The sequence below is a fragment of the Capricornis sumatraensis genome, chromosome 4 (genome assembly GCF_032405125.1).
Source record: "Capricornis sumatraensis isolate serow.1 chromosome 4, serow.2, whole genome shotgun sequence".
Lineage (NCBI taxonomy): Eukaryota > Metazoa > Chordata > Mammalia > Artiodactyla > Bovidae > Capricornis > Capricornis sumatraensis.
In genome coordinates, this window is record NC_091072.1 from 147,057,882 (window position 1) to 147,075,006 (window position 17,125).

Consider the following 17,125-nt stretch of genomic DNA (forward strand, 5'->3'; position numbering starts at 1 on the left):
TATGGCAGGCAAGGTGGGATCAAGGAAGTTTTAAAACTAAAGGAGATGTTATGGGGAGGGAGGTGGGAGGGGGGTTCATGTTTGGGAACACATGTAAGAATTAAAGATTTTAAAATTAAAAAAATAAAAAAATAAAAAATAAAATAAAATAAATAAATAAATAAAAGTAAAACTAAAGGAGAGAAACCAAAATAAAAGTTCATAATTTGGTCATCATAGGAACACATTTTGAACAGAATGAAAATAACCCAATGAAAAACCTTTACTTGATTCATCAAGTACAATACCCTGATTTTTAGATGTGTTCTCATTATTTATTTCTAAATTTCTTACTGGTAAAGGACTGGTAAAGGATGTTAGTGATGCCCAACATCCAACCAAAACATTATTAGAATTTCCAAAGGGGAAAAATGTAAACCATAACACATTTTTTTAAATAATCATTTCAATCACCTTCAAAAATTACAATTCAAATGACTGAATTGGCTGAAGAGATCTTTAAACCACTAATATCAATATGCTTAATGAATAAAAATAAACAGGGAGGAAAACTAGGAAAATAAACAAATGAGACTTCTAAAACTGAAAAAATATAGTATTGGAATGAACAATTATTTGGATTAATTACACAAGAGACTAGACATTGTAGAATAAAAAAATTGGGAGGTAAAACACAACAATAGAGACTATCAAAACTGAACAGAAGAGAGTAAAAAGGCAGAGAAATATGAATGGAAACACAGTGGCATGTAGGATAATATAAAAACAATTAAAATATGTGTATCTGGAGATTCAAAATAAGGGCTGTGCAGAAAAATATTAAGAAAAGATAAATGAAATTTTTTGCAAATTTATTGAAAACTATAAATCCACTGATTCAAAAAGCTAAACAAACCCTGAACAAGGTAATGAAATCATCTCAAAAAACATGACAATGTAAATACTGAAATTCAGTGGCAGACAAACAAACGAAAATATCTTAAGAGCGGCCAGGGAAATTTGACACATTATATACAGCAGACCAAAAGGATAAGTATTATTTACTGACTTTTTGCTGGAGGCAGTGAAAGTCAGATGACAATGTAAAAACATATGTAAAGTATTGGGGTTGGGCACTTGTTACTCTAGAATTGAATCACCTATAAAAATACTTTTCAAAACTGAATGAAAATTAAGTTGACTTCAAGTAAATGAAAAAATGATATAATTGGAGGCCACGAGACACAGCTACACAAAACTGCCTCAGAAAGTTCTTCAAGCTAAAGGGAGATGACAGCAAATGAAAACAGGGATCCACTCAAAGGTATAGAGTCTCTGCTAAATGTTGATTCTCTGTTAGAAGATTTAAGGCAAAAATATTAGCAACAAACTATAAGATTCATAATAAATTTATAAGTAGAATGTGTGACAGTGATAGCACCAATGACCAAAGTGGAAGAAAACTACAGTGACTGACTTTGCATGTTGTGATGTAACGTCATTTCAAGGTGGAATGTAGTTAAAGATTAGTAATTCAGCATGGGCTTCCCCAGTGGTTCAGTGGTGAACAATCCATCTGCCAGTGCAGGAGATGCGGTTTTGATCCCAGGTCTAGGAAAATCCCACATACCACGGAGCAACTAAGCCCGTGCACCACAGCTAGTGAGCCTGTGCTCTAGAGCCCAGGGGCCACGACTGCTGAAGCTTGAGCACCATGGAGCCTGTGCTCCACAGCAAGAGAGGCCGCCGCAATGTGAACCTCATGCACTGCAACTAGAGAGGAGCCTCTGATCTCTGCAACTAGAGAAAAACCTATGCAGCAATGAAGACCCAGCACAGCCAAAACTAAATAAAAATTATTTTAAAATACATAAATTTATATTTTAAAAAATAAGTAATTCTACATTATTTATTATCACCTAAAAATCTGATACAATTAATAAGCCAATAGAGTTTGAAGATAAAATAATATACTCAAAGATTAAAATAGGAACCAAGATATAACAAATAGCAGGCAAGTACACTTAAACCCAATTATATCAATAATTACATTAAATGTAAATACTTTAAGTACTCCAAATAAAAACCAAGATGATCAGACCAGATAAAATAAGATGTAACAATATACTGTCTATAAATATATATGTGTTTGAATATAAACACAGAAACATACTAAAAAGGTAAAAAATTATATACTATGCAAATACAAATCAGAGAAGGCTGTATACAGTATCTATATTAATATCATACAAAGTCAGACTATAAGACAAAGAATACATTCAGAGAAAAAGAAACATTTTATGGTAATAAAATACAAAAGAAATTATATACTAGCAAAACGGGTGGCTTAAAAATAAAGTGATGCTTAAAAGAAAATTTAGAACCTTGATGCTTCCTTGATGCCTACATTAGAATAAAAATAGAAACAGAAGAAAATGATCCAAGACTCAAGAATCTACAAAAGCAACAACAATCATAACTGGAAAGTGAAAGTCGCTCAGTCGTGTCTGACTCTTTGTGACCCCATACCCAAGAGCTGATTGGCTGTGGCTGCTAGGGACCTACTGCAGATGTCCTCAGGGCTCCATTGTCCCAGGATCACATCAGACGGGGTGATTCTTGCCTAAGACCAGCTTCCTACTTGAGGGAACGCACTGTGATAACTGACAATATCTTCCTCCAGTCCAGCTGCTCTGATGGGATTAATATCCTGGACATCCAATCCACAATTATGATAACACCTAGAAGCCTCTGCCAAATACTGTGACCACCCACTCACACCCTAGTTTCACTGCTGTCTTTCCTGCATCCACCTTGGCACAGATCAAACACATAGACAGCACTGAGCACTTCATAGGAGTCGCTTCAGGTCCTCTGAGCTTCACTGCCTCTTACACGTGATGCGCTTCAGCCGCTGTGATGTAAACTTCAAGACTGCATTTCCCTGCTCCCTCAACATCCCTGCAAATGTGGTGTGAGCTCCCCACTCAGTTGATCAGGTGCACCAGGGTGATGAGACTGTTTTCTGCCACAAGTCCCACTTCTGGCTTCCTCTGACTCTGACCTAGAGACATTTAAATGCACCAGTGAAATCCCCTCACACCTTTTCCTTGTGTAACTGCACCCTGACCCCAGGTATAGTCACTTATCCACGGGTCTGCACATGCCCTTTTGTGTCACCATTGCTTGGTTGAGCCTATTCTATTGGCATCTCCTCCACATACCAACCTGATGGAGTGTGTGACTCTGAGTTTTAGGACCTATGAGTATGATAAACCTTGTTGCCTACAACTCTCCTGTGACCACCCCTCCCCCACCATGTAGCCACACCGTACTGACCATTATGTCAAAGAATACAGAACAATTACCATGATGAGACTATGTCACGGAGGTCAAACACAGCAGCTGTATCTGTATGAAACTTTTGACCTGACTTCTCTACCTTCTGTGACGCATCACACAGACCCTTCACCCAAGCATGTTCTAAAGGCTATAATCCATAATCTCGAGTCATTCTGGTGATAAGACAGAGGCTTTTCCTGCTGGAGATCCCTTCCCAGATCAGACAGGACTTACCTGAGCAGACTACTCCAGCATCCCGGTTGTGGTAATAGCTATCATTACGATAGTCTTTAATATCAGAATGCCTACAGTCACTGACAGTTGACTCTGTCCCTTCACATGAAGTATACAAAAGCCAAATGGGGCCAAGTCCTGGCCCAAAAGGAGCCCTTCCAGGAAAACCAATGGCAGCTCCACACCCCAGCTGTCTGCACACTACAGATGCATCCTCCAATCTCCAGCGGTAATCACCCACTGTGCCCCATTCTCCTTGGTGCTTCACTTCCACTCTCCCCTCACATCGGTGCGCTCCATCCTTCAACCTCAGCTCCAGAGCTGCAAGAGAGAACAGACACAGGACACAGGAGAGATTTTAGGAGGCTTGCAGTGATATAATATTTAAAATCTAAGTTCTCTGAGGAGTGAAAGAGTGCATGGGATATAGTATTTCTTGACCTCTGTGGTATAAACATTCCCACCATGGCCAACTCAAAGCTCCCAATGTGCCATCACTGAACCTGGAGCAGCAAGGGAAGCACCAGGTATTTCTCACGATCCAGTTCCAGGGACACCACTGAGGACAAGCCTTCAGAGACTCTGGACGCAGCCCTCCCTGTAGATGTGCCCAAGGCTACTAGGGCCCAGCTTCTCTGTCTCAGTTACTGCTCGTGGCCCAGGATCCAGGGAGGAATCCTCCCTCTCCTTCCCTGTCCATAGGGAGCATCTCATCCAGCTCAGGAACAGAGGGCTGGGGTAACAGGCTCTGAAGTGTCCCAATTATTCCAGCTGCCTGGTGTTCATGTCCTTGTGTAATCCACACTCGAATGTACGTAGTAATATGCATCTAACAAATGGAATTTGACAAAAGTGATCAGATGTCACTTTAGCAATTAAGTTTTCAGACGACTCTGGTTTCTGTGTTAAAAAGGAGTTCATTTGTAGGAACATTATAGATGGAGACATTACTAGTGTTCAGCAACATTCAAAATTCTCTTTTTGTGAGCATGTGGAAATGGTAATACTTCCTTGCTTATTTGAAGTTAAGCGTAACCATGTGATCTGGCTCATTCAACAAAGTGGCAGAACAAATGATGTCACTTCCACATGGAAACATTTAAGAGCCAGTATATTTTTCTACCACAACAAATACTGCAGCCTTGTATTGCAGTGGGAGCATAATACAATGGTGGAGAATTCAACAACCTGAGTGCTTGAAGAATTACGATAGCAGAAGTCCTGCCAAAGTAAACAGAACATGTTATATAAGGACACATCTTGTTTTTTTTTACTACACCATACATATCTTACTTTTATTAAAATGGAAAATGACAGCAGAAAATTGACAGATAGAAAATTACTAAGATAAAGACTAGGTATATAAAATTGAGAAACATCTGTACTAACATCTAAAACCCCAAGAACAAAAAGAGATGTCAGGGTAGAGTAGACTGAAGCCTTAGATTCACTGAAAGAAAAAAATAAAATTGCCAATCTCAAATTCTATACTCAAAACCATTCTCTCAAAGAATAAAGACCTCAAATGTGCCATTACCAAAATGCTGCTGTAGGAGACAACAGCCTCCATCCTCTTAAAAAAGACCAAACTTAGACAGCGATCAGTAGCAAAAACAGCTCCAGAAAGATCTGGAGTACCCTAAGAAGTTTGACCATGCCAAGATACTATCATTTTGGAGGCATCATTACATCCTCCAAACCAAAATCACTCAGTGTCAAGGGTGCCAGGAGAGTTCCTCTCACCGGGAGGGTAAGAGCAGGCTGAGTAACCAGTGTCCCTAGCCTTTAGGGGAACCATATGAAAGTCCTGCTTCAGGTTCTCTTCACGCAGACCTGCAAAGCTCAGCCAGTCTTATAGAGCTGGCTAGGCATAAGAAAGAAGAGCAAAGACCAATAGCAACCACATGGCAGGAGAAATCACAGTTCACAGTGACCTGCTCTGCAGACAGAGGCAGCAGATTTTACCCCTGAAAGAATTAATAACCAGCACAGATGATGGTTCCCAGTAGTCATGTATGGATGTGAGAGTTGGACAGTAAATAAGGCTGAGCCCTGACGAATCGATGCTTTCAAACTGTGGTGCTTGAGAAGACTCTTGAGAGTTCTTTGGACAGAAAGGAGATAAAACCAGTCAATCCTTAAAGGAATCAACCCTGAATATTGATTGAAAGGACGGATGCTGAGGCTGAAGCTCCAATAATTTGGCCACCTGATGCAAAGAGCTGACTCATTGGAAAAGACCCTGATGCTGGGAAAGACTGAAGGACAAAGAGAAAGGAAGCACAGGATGAGATGTTAGACAGAACCACCAACTCAATGGACATGAGTTTGAGCAATGAGCCAGTGTTGGTCTCAGTCTTTGCTGCCTTCCTAGGCCTTCCCACAACCTGAGCACCTGCAACCATCATCTCCCCCACAGAGGCACCTGCAACAGGCCCCCAAAGCCAAGTGTGTGCACACCATTGGCTCTGGCCACCGCCACTGCTGGCCATGATCCCCAGGCTCTGGAACTGGAGGCACTGCTGAGAACACTAACTACCATTCCAGCAACGGCAGACCCCCTGCAACACTTGCCAAACACCACACAGTTGTCAAGGCTATGAATGTCAGCAGCCTGAGCCAAACAGCCTCATGCCCTCCCAGACCCAGTGCCACCTTATGCCTCTGCACTTGGCACCCTGCAGGATGCTCCAGTGTGCCGCTACCCAGAAGTGAAAGGCTTTTTCTACTGAAATCAGGACATGGAGTCTGGCAGAGGTGACAGCTTTTTTAAATGTGCAGACATCTACAAGAGAATAAGACATCAAGAAGAATCCGGGAAACAAAATCCCACCAGAGGAATACAGTAAACCTCTTGTAACCAGCTCAAATTAATGGAGATCCAAGAATTGCCTGACAAAGAATTCAAAATAATACTTCAAAAGATGCTCAGAGAGTTACAAGAAAATTCAAATATTCATTGATAACAGGAAAATAATACAAATAAAATAAGAGCAATAAAGACATATACTTAAAAAAAAAAAAGAACTAACCAGATATTTTGAAGCTGAATAATAAATGAATGGGCTTTCCAGGTGACACAAGTGGTAAAGAACCCGTCTGCCAGAACAGGAGATGTAAGAGACTCGGGTTCGATCCCTCAGTCTGAAAGATATCCTGGAGAAGTACATAGCAACCCACTCCAGTATTCTTGCCTAGTGAATCTCATGGACAGAGAACCCTGGTGGGCTACAGTCCATGGAGTCACAAACAGTCACACATGACAGAGGCGATTTAGCATGAACACAATACAATGAGTAAACTGAAGAATTCAGTACAGAGATTCAACAACAACTTGACCAAGGAAAAGAAAAAAAATAAAAAAGAACCAGTAAGTTAGCAGAAAGATCAGTTGAAAGTATCCAATTAGAGGAACAAAAAGAGAATGAAAAGAATATAGAAAGCAGTGGGAATATGTACACCATAAAGAGAAACAATGTATTGAACGGAGTCACAGGAGATGTGAAGGAGAAAAGAAATAATGGCTGAGGACTTTCCCGGTGGTGAAGTAGATAAGAATACTACTTCCCCCGCCCCAATACAGGGGACATGGGTTCAATCCCTGGTCCAGGAAGACTCCACATGCCGCAGAGCAGCTACGCCAGCGTGCCCCAGCTGCTGAACCCTGTGCACCCAGGGCCTGTGCTCTGCACCAAGAGAAGCCCCTGCAGTGAGAAGCCTGTGCACTGCAGCGAGGAGCAGCCCCTGCTCACCGCAGCTAGAGAAAGCCCGCGGGCAGCAAGGAGACCTAGCACAGAAAGAAAGATAGACTGAGAATTTCCCAAACCTGCGGGGAAATCTGGACATCTAGGTTCAAGAGCTAATAAGTCACCCCAAATTTTCTATTCAAAACAACCTTCCCAAGACGCACAGAGTAAACTGTCCAAAAGCAAAGACAATGAGAGAATTCTAAGTCTAAAGAGAAGAAAAAAGTTCTGTCGCCCAAGAGGACTCCCATAAGGAGATGAGCGGATTTGTCCAAAGAAACCCTGCAGACCATGAGGAAGGATTGGTAACATACTCCACCCTCACCCAGGGGAAAGCAGCTCCAGGGAGGGACAGGAGAGGGCACAGAGAAAGGGCTCCCTACAGAGTCACAGCAGATCCTGGGAGGGGAAAGGACCATCCCAGGCCCCCAGCACGTCAGGAAATGAGTCACGGGGACCAGGGATGGACTCCGGAACTTATACACCTGAGGCTATGCATCAGCTGATCTCCACAGACAAGAGGTCCCTTCTCCTGGATGCATGCTTCTCTGCTCCCTAATGACACCTGGTGGGAACAGGCGAGGCCAGCAGGCAGAGCCTCTCACAGAGCCCAGTGCTGGGCAGACATGTCAACAAGCAGAGGGAAGCCTGGGGGACGGGGGCGAGGAGCCAGAAAGAGGCGGGCAGGGGCACGATTATCTCTGATCCAGTTACAAGGAGTGGCCGTGACACCCAGCCCTGTGGACACCCAAGTGCTTCACAGACCAGCAGACACAGTCCATGCTCAGCAGCCCCGTTCCTCTCACGGAGACAGGCTCCATCCCCCTTGCACACACAGCCTCACACACTCCCACATACACACACATATTCTCACACAAATACACACAATCTCCCACGCAACTCAAACACTCCTCACACACCCTCACTCACCCTCACATACTCCTCACATACTCCACACACACACACACACACACACACACACACACACTCTTCACACCCTCACACACACACACTCCTCATACCCTCACACACTTCTTACCTGCATACACACACACATACACACACAAGCACAGAGCCTACAGGAGCACAGACACAGGAAACACGGGGACCCAGGGCAATGCTCACACACCAGGCACGTGGAGTGTGTGGGAACAGCCCAGAGTCCCCGCTGAGCTCAGTCGCTGGACCTTCCACACACTGGGAGCCACTGGGACTCCTAGAAGCTCCCTGAGAACAAGGGAGACAGTGGAGGGGACTCAGGCTGACCCAGCTCAGTCCAGACAAAACCCCACTGCTCTGTAAAATCTGCCGCTATGACCAGTGGACCCCGCACAGGAGACGGACCAGTGTTCACAGTCAGCGTGGCTACTTTTTGGTCAAAAACACTAAGACTGAGGCTCCACAACTCCATACACCTTTCCCTTCATCAAGGCATCCACCACCCTGCTGTGGACCCGGGACAGAGGGCCAGCTCTTACCTTGACCACCCACCATGGTGCCGAGGAGGAGGACACAGAGTCCCTGCAGGGAGAGGCATCTGCTCAGAGCCATCCTGACCCCACGTCCTCAAGGCCACAGTCCCAGCTGCAGGATCAGCCTGTGAGAAGGTGTCAGGGTGCCGACCGGGGTCTATATAGACCACCCCTTACACCCTCCCTCCTGAGAGCCAATAGCGACACCTCTCACCATTTCAGGCACTATCGGAGGCTGCATCTGCCCCTTTCTGCAGCTCAGACACCAATGAGCTTGTGCGTCTTCAACATCTCCTTATATGAGCAACACGGTCCTTTGACCTCCTGCTTCCGTGGTCCTGAGTGCCAGGCCCCATAATCAGGGCTGGAGTAGAAAACCTTTCTTTCCTCTGATCACCCTGGCCGATCCCCAAGGACTGTGAGATTTTGCAGAGTCAGGTTGTAGAATCGATTGGCCCGCTGGGAATAACTCTAGTGGAATCAAACACTGATCTTCCAAGTACTGACCTCAGGCTGGAAGCAGAGTACTACAAGAAGGTTTGAAATACAAGAATATTTATTGGACCAGCAGAAAATGAAGACAAGGATTGCAGGAATTCACAGGTGACCATGGAGAAGGTGAGGTGGAAACCATTAAGTTGAGGGAATGAGACTGCAGGTCTTTCTTCTCTTCTCAGAATGATCTGGAGACTGGGTCCTGGAGAAGGTGTATTTCTGCTCAGTTGTGTCCTACCCTTTGTGACCCCTGGGCTGTAACCCACAAGGCTCCTCTGTCCGTAGGATTTCCCAAGCAAGAATGCTAGAGTGGGTTGCCATTTCCTTCTTGAGGGGTTCCTCTCGACCCAGATCAAACCCACGTCTCCTGTGTCTCCTGCATTGACAGGCAGGTTCTTTATTGCTGAACCACGGGGAGGCCCTATAAGGGATTTTCACACAGGCTAAATCCCTTTCCCCTTATTGCATTTCCTATTATGTGAAATACCCCTTTCACCTAGTCAACAAATGAAGCTTCAGGAGAGAAAGAGATTGCTGCTACAGGAAACAAAGAGAAAGGAGTAGTCATCATTCAACCCTGGCCCTCCAAAATACGAGTGGGGATCTCTAGAAGAAAATATGTAGCTTAGACAGATTAACGTTTTCTAAACTTCACAATTTCCCCCTTTGGATATTGAGAGTTTGGTTTGATAGGATTCAGAACCCACCTGTGTTATAAGCCATAACTAAAGAAGATGCAAAATATTATTTAAGGGAACTGCCCCCAGACAGAAGGATAAATAGAAAGTATTCTGCTGCACAGTGGCTGCAGGCAAGGGGCAAAGAAGAGGCGAATGAAGCAGAAAAGAGAAGAGGGATCATTCGTTCTGAGCTCAAGAGGGAAGGTGGCAGCAAGAATGGAAGCCCAGGTGGGCTGAGGGCACAGAGCCAAGCAGAAGGGGCTGATGTCCAGTGTGGCCACTGCTGCCTTGCCGTGTCCCACTGATCAGAGAAGCTCCCAGATGCTCTCCAGAAAGCAGCCCAGGGATGAGTATAGAGACTGAGAAGGGCAGTAACAATGAAAGACAGAGCTCCCCCATCGAAATTCAAGGTCACTAACATACTGCCTCAGTCCTCATACTCCCTCGGGCTAAAGACTCTCATGATGCACCTTGTGGTCCACACGAACCCACCCTGAGGCCCCCTCACCCTGACTCTCTTCATTTCAGCACAAACTTGGGAAGGACCCGTCTGTGACACACATGCCCTGGAGTGCCCACCAGAGCCCCGACACGGCTTCACACCCTCCCCCACCCACACCTGAAGGTCTCATGAAGCCAACACGGAGGGAAGCTGTGGACCAGTCCACAGGCCTGTCACATCCCCCACTGGCAGGACCCTTCATCCCGGTCAGCAGACACCGCTTCTCTGTCCTGCCATACCCATCCTTCCTACTTGAGACTCAGGTAAACAGAAAGGGGGAAAAGTCAACTGAACACATGCTTTTCTCCCTCTAAATATGGTGATATTAACCTGTTATTTTATAACACTTCCTTGTCCTGTGTTCCTCTGACTTCCAAGCCCCCATCTGTGCATGAACCCCATCTCCTTCTGGATGCTCAACACAGGAGTGATAATCACTGATTATAAATGTCAGAACCAGAACGTAAACTCAGGCGCTGGAGTAGGAACAGGACATGCTCAGTCACTAGCGTCGATGCTCTACTCCCCCTGGGGCCCAGAGTCAGCACTCTTTACCCAGTTATGGACTCCACTCCACAGCATCACCAGAAACCACCAGACAGACACCTAGATACAGGATGCGCTTCCTGGAGTCCAGTCATTCCTCCCGCAGGATGACACAGGGACGCATTTAGTGAACCAGGTACACATGGTCTCACCTCAGGATGGAGACCTTGCAGGTAACATACTGTTAGGGACTCCATACCCTGCTATAAGGATGGAGTGGGCTGGAAGGAGGGGCTAAGCCAGCACTGGCAGGCTGTGCTCAGGGAGCACCTTCTACCCCAGAGCTGGGGATGCAGGGTCAGCAGGGAGCAACTCGCCCTCTGATGAAGGTTCGTCTTCTCTGACACATAAGGAAATCTCAGTGTCTAATCTCATCCAAGATTTGAAGGAGGGAAGCTTTAGGGAGGACACTAACCTAGCTGTGTCCATGTGAACTTCAGGGGTCAGGAGAACAGGCTCAGGAACCAGTCTGCCCCGGCCTGACTCAGAGCTCAGCCACATACCGTGTGTGTGACCTGGAACAGGGTCCTTACACTCTCTGTATGGTGGCTTTGTCTGTAAAAGGAGAGTTATACTTGTGTATAGATGACAGAGTTTTGGTTAGAATTAAATGAGTTGGCATTAGTAAGAGATATAACCACTAAGTCAACAGTAGTACCTCGTCTTGGTGGAGAAGCAATACTAGGGCCCCTCTCTCCATCCCCTCCCAGGAATCCCAGGACTCTAGAACAGGAATTCAATTCTGTTACCTGCAGCCTTGACTGGAGCTGTCAGAACTCTCCCAGGACACATGCTGTGACGGTGATTGGGGCCAGAGTTGTGAGTGTTCCACACATCGCCCCTTCTCCCTGTGCTCCAAAGAGAGGCTCATGAACCTCGACCTTACCAACTGTGAACCTCATGAATTAAGTTGTTTACTTGCTACTTTTACTTTATAAATCGACTTGGTAAAGGTTCTGTGTCTAATTCACCTCCTTATCCCCAATGCCTGCTAATTAAAAATCCTAAATGATGTCTATTGTATACCTGAATGAATGAATGTCAGCCAGGTATTTTGCACAAATCATTTCAATCAAAAGAAATCTTTTGAGAATAATTTAACTTGGTGTGAAGACCTAACAATACAATGCAACTTGTATCACTTGTTGTAATGCTATTTCAATATGATTAAATGGCATAAGCTAGGTATGGTTCACTTCTACACTTTTCTGCAATGAATGCAGTCAGTTGCAATACCAGAAACAAGGCTAGCCCCATTCCAAGAGCAGTGCTGAGGGAGCCAGTTCTAAATACGTATAAACACTGCATCTTTGTATATCTGAAGATAAAGAAGACAAACCTCAGCACACTGACAGGTGAACACCATGAAGCCTCCTGTTCTGGTCTTAATCAGATTGGCCATGTGGTCCAGATGTTTATATACTTATCTTTTGGCATATTTTCAGTTCAAACCACACATAACTGTAACAGGAAGAAATTCGGTTATAAAAAAAATTTAGTTTAACAGCTTCTGTATTGAATTAGAAGTGCAGAAGTAAAGACCAGGAGGAATCCTGTTCTTTAACTTAGACTGTTTATTTCATCTCATGGATTGTAAAGCAATACAATATGTAGCATTATTATGCCCAAATCACCATGAAAATATGGAGGTTTCAGAGGTTCAGTAATCTCTTTGCTGGAAAAATTAATAATTAAATATCCTTGGTAGAGGGACATTTTCAGGACCAATCAGAGTGACATATACAAAATATTTTTGGATTAAAAAATAACTATACAACTTTAAAAGGAAACAATTAATGATTTGTTACACAAAAGGTTTGGAGACCCACCTCACTGTCTGTGTTCCTTATACGGATGAGACCAAGGTTGGTAAAGGCTTCTTTACTAAAGACCACTTCATCACAAGGGCATGTGATGAGCTTGGTCATGAGCTGGCTGAGGTACAGCCCATCATCTCTCTTCAGCCCTTTACAGTCTATAACCAGCAACATCTAACAGAGAGAGTGGCAGAAACCAGAGGAATCAAAGCTACTAAATCAAAGACAAGCAGCTTCTAAGTGGAGAGCATGCAGACCAAGGACACTTCCCCACTGCTGTTGGGAAGGAAGAAACCCTCCCACGCCAGACACCATCTTGGGGAGGAGAGACAAGAAGATGTCTCCTTAAATACAGGAAAACCAGTGTCAGCAGGGAGCTTCAACTAGAGTTGACAAGATAATTATTACCATAAACCCAAGCTAACTTGGGGGACAAATTTTAAATGGGAGAGTCTGTGATTTTAAACAGGAGAGTCTGTGTTAACTTTGTGCAACTTTCAATTCATGCAAACACCACTTGCTACTGCACAAGATGAAATCAATTATAAAAATAGTGAATATTACATTTATGCATATTTGAATTCTGCTGCTGCTGCTGCTAAGTCGCTTCAGTCGTGTCCAACTCTGTGCGACCCCATAGACAGCAGCCCACCAGGCTCCCCCGTCCCTGGGATTCTCCAGGCAAGAACACTGGAGTGGGTTGCCATTTCCTTCTCCAGTACATGAAAGTGAAAAGTGAAAGTGAAGTCACTCAGTCATGTCCAACTCTGTGCAACCGCATGGACTGTAGCCCACCAGGCTCCTCCACCCATGGGATTTTCCAGGCAAGAGTACTGGGGTGGGGTGCCATTGCCTTCTCCAGTTGAATTCTAGAGGACACATTTTCAAGCCCACTACAGAAAGAAAATATGTGTATCTTTCCCTGTTTTTAGATGCACAGAGTTGGCACCTCTGTGAACTCTTTCTAATTCCTCCAGCTCAAAATTACTGCTGTGTCTCTTCAATCTGTAAAAACTTTCTTGTTGTCTCTAAAGTGGGGGCTTCTTGAGAGCAAGTATAGTGTCTTATTCTTCAGTGTCTCTATAAGGTCGAGTAAAGACACATAGAAGGGGTTTAACAAACATTGGATAAGAAATGAATGCATGAACAAATGCTGAAAATCACTATGCAGTGAGTGATACTGAGTGGGGAAGGAAGGTGGGGGCACAAATCTGACTGAACCCACCCGGCACAGACTAAGGTGGAGTAAGGAGTCAGAGACACACCAGCCAAAGGATCCAAACAGAAAATGCCTTCAAGCCCACTCCGGAGTGTCAGATCATGTTCAATCTCTGCACAAAGCTGTACCTCAGGAGCTTCTCCAAGGTGAGAAAAAACTGACAGCACTGCTCTCAGGAGTTCTACTGAAGGATGTGAATAGATAGTAATACTTGTCAAATAGCTGCATTTCTACTCCCCAGTGACTCATTGTGGCCAATGAAGTGTGGGTGGTGTCACCTGTGGCACTTCTGAGTGCAAGCCGGAAAAGCCCAAGTGTGACTCTCTAGTCTCTTTTTCCTGCCCCAGAGGCTGCATGTTCCAGATGGTACATATGCAACAGCCTCACTGATCACAAACATCTGTAGGTTGCGATGAGTGTGTGTGTGTATGAGTGTGTGTGTGTGTTTGTATGAGTGTGTATGTATGTGAGCATTTGTGTCTGTGTGTGTGTGTATATATATGTGTGTATGTGACTGAGATTTGCGGGTCACTTTTTCCAGCAGCAGAGCAGAGTCTCTTCTGATGGATACAGAGGAGAAAGAAGACTTGAAAAGAAGACAGAATCTGTCACGTGAAGCAGGTCCATTCCTGGATCTCCCCTTCCTTCTGTGTCTTCATCCCACGCTGCTCCCTCAGGCCTCACCTTGCTTCCTCTGTTGGGCTTGGTTGTTTCTCAGTCACCGTTTCTGATTGACCAACAACTAATGCAAGTCCTGTCTAACTGCACCCGCCCCTGGTGCATCTCCTGTTCCCTTTACATCACTCTGTGCTGACAGTCAGGCTCAGTTTCCCGAATTTGTCGCTTAGCACCTTGACCTTCATCCTTAAACAGCTCTTCTTTCCTCTGAGTTAGTCACTTCATCATCTTTGATCCTGTTTTTACCTTCCACCAATCCTGTACTAATGAAAAGGCAAGTATTCAGCATGTACTGTCTAAGCCCCCTAAGTCTTTTCTTGATTTCCTGAACAAATGTAATTCCTGGATTTAGTGCTTCATGCACTGAATAAACTACTTCACATTTGGTTAAGAAATGATTTTGCTGAACATTTTTCTTCATCTCAAGAAAATGGCTGTTTCAAAACCTATATCCTTGTGAGCACAGCCCTAGGGCTTCCCTCATGGGACTTGGAAGGGGCTGTTGTAAGGAGAGGCTGTGAAAGTGAAGCTTCATTAGCTTCATGATTAATCCACCTCTGCTCAGAGTTGATGTAATGACCAACTCCAGAGCTATTGAGCTCCTGTGGGTGGTCATTCTTAAGCCTCTTAAACCTAAGATTAGTGCCACTGGGATGGCCCTCATAGTTCAAAGGCTGTGGTTGCTCAGACTTGAGCTCTGTGAACTGATGCTCTATTACACGTGGAGCTTTGGTGCAGCTGAGACCAGCTTAAGACCCTGGAAACACAGCAAAATGTGTTCCTCCTTTAACATCTAGAAGTCTGTGAACAGATTCTCTTTTCTTTATCATCGAATCCGTCCACATCTGGGCATGCTCTCTAAGGCTCCTACAGGCTGCAGGCATCTGCTGAGGCCCTGCCAAGGCCCAGGATTGGAGTGAGGCCTGTTCCTGGGTATAAGCTCTGTATTTCCACTCTCTATAAGCTAATAGATGCTCAGTTTAGTTCAGTTCAGTTCAGTCACTCAGTCATGTCTGACTCTTTGCAACCCCATGAATTGCAGCATGCCAGGCATCCCTGTCAATCACCAACACCTGGACTTCACTCAAACTCATGTGCATCGAGTCAGTTATGCTATCCAGCTATCTCATCCTCTGTCATCCCCTTCTCCTCCTGCCCCCAACCCCTCCCAGCATCAGTCTTTTCCAATGAGTCAACTCTTCAGATGAGGTGGCCAAAGTACTGGAGTTTCAACTTTAGCATCATTCCTTCCAAAGAACACCCAGGGCTGATTTCCTTTAGAATGGACTGGTTGGATCTCCTTGCAGTCCAAGGGATTCTCAAGTGTCTTCTCCAACACCACAGTTCAAAAGCATCAATTCTCCAGCACTCAGCTTTCTTCACACTCCAACCCTCACATCCATACATGACCACTGGAAAAACCATAGCCTTGACTAATAGATGCTCAGCTAATGTTCACTGAATGACTGAATGGTACTATGCGAGACTTTTAAAAGAAAGTATCTTAAATATAAAGAACTAGTTTTGAGGACATCATTTAGCTAATTGATACCTTTGTTTTAAAGGCAAATGCTTTCAGCAATTAACAGGGCAAACTTTGATTTTCAAAAAGAAGGTGCATATCACCACCAGATACATCACAACGAACTCTGCAAATCTCTGTGTCTAAGGATACACAAAACAAACCACAACACACTCACATGTGGCTTCTTATTAAGTCTTAATCAGACCCAACAGAGGAGACAGGGTATTGGGATGATTTATGATTTGGCAGTTTTTCAATAAAAACCACACAGGAAAGTCACAGGATGAAAATTTGCAATTAAAAAAGTACAGCTGCACCATCTATAAGACACATGGAAGGAGATGAGGTGCAGAAAGAGTTCTTTGGCTTATAACAGACAGACTAATTAGTTTTTCACTTTGTGAAAGGAGAGTCCTCTGGGGCTGATCTTGAAGGATGCTGTAGAGGCAGGACAATTTGACTGTTCTGTACAACAGTTAGAACTGTGAACTGATGATTTTGGATAATGATGTGCTTTGATTTGTTTCTCTTTACTTTCTGTCAATCTACTACAGGTTTTTACATTTTTATTGACACATGGTTCACATAAAATATCTTATAGACACAGTAGTCTCTATTACATTGATAACAAATTCATTTCAATCACATACAATCCCCTCCCTGCACTTTCTGTTTTTGATGTCAGAATTTACCTTTCTTTATACTGTATATCACTAACAAAATATCTTTCTCTATTCTGAAAGAGATGGGAATACCAGACCACCTAACCTGCCTCTTGAGAAATCTGTATGCAAGTCAGGAAGCAACAGTTAGAACTGGACATGGAACAACAGACTGGTTCCAAATAGGAAAAGGAGTACATCAAGGCTGTATATTGTCACCCTGCTTAT

The 17,125-nt window shown here is 44.2% G+C and overlaps 1 protein-coding gene across 1 annotated transcript in view; it reads right to left on the minus strand.

The window, feature by feature from the left end:
- Window positions 1-8,852, minus strand: part of LOC138077656 (antigen WC1.1-like) — a 54,350-nt gene extending 45,498 nt beyond the window's left edge. Inside the window, exons 1-2 of the mRNA XM_068969764.1 lie at window positions 8,780-8,852; window positions 3,556-3,876 (exon numbers count right to left, since the gene is read on the minus strand). Coding sequence (XP_068825865.1) covers window positions 3,556-3,876; window positions 8,780-8,852 — 394 coding nt within the window. The remainder of the gene's footprint in view (window positions 1-3,555; window positions 3,877-8,779) is intronic.
- Between the last annotated feature and the right edge of the window lie 8,273 nt (window positions 8,853-17,125).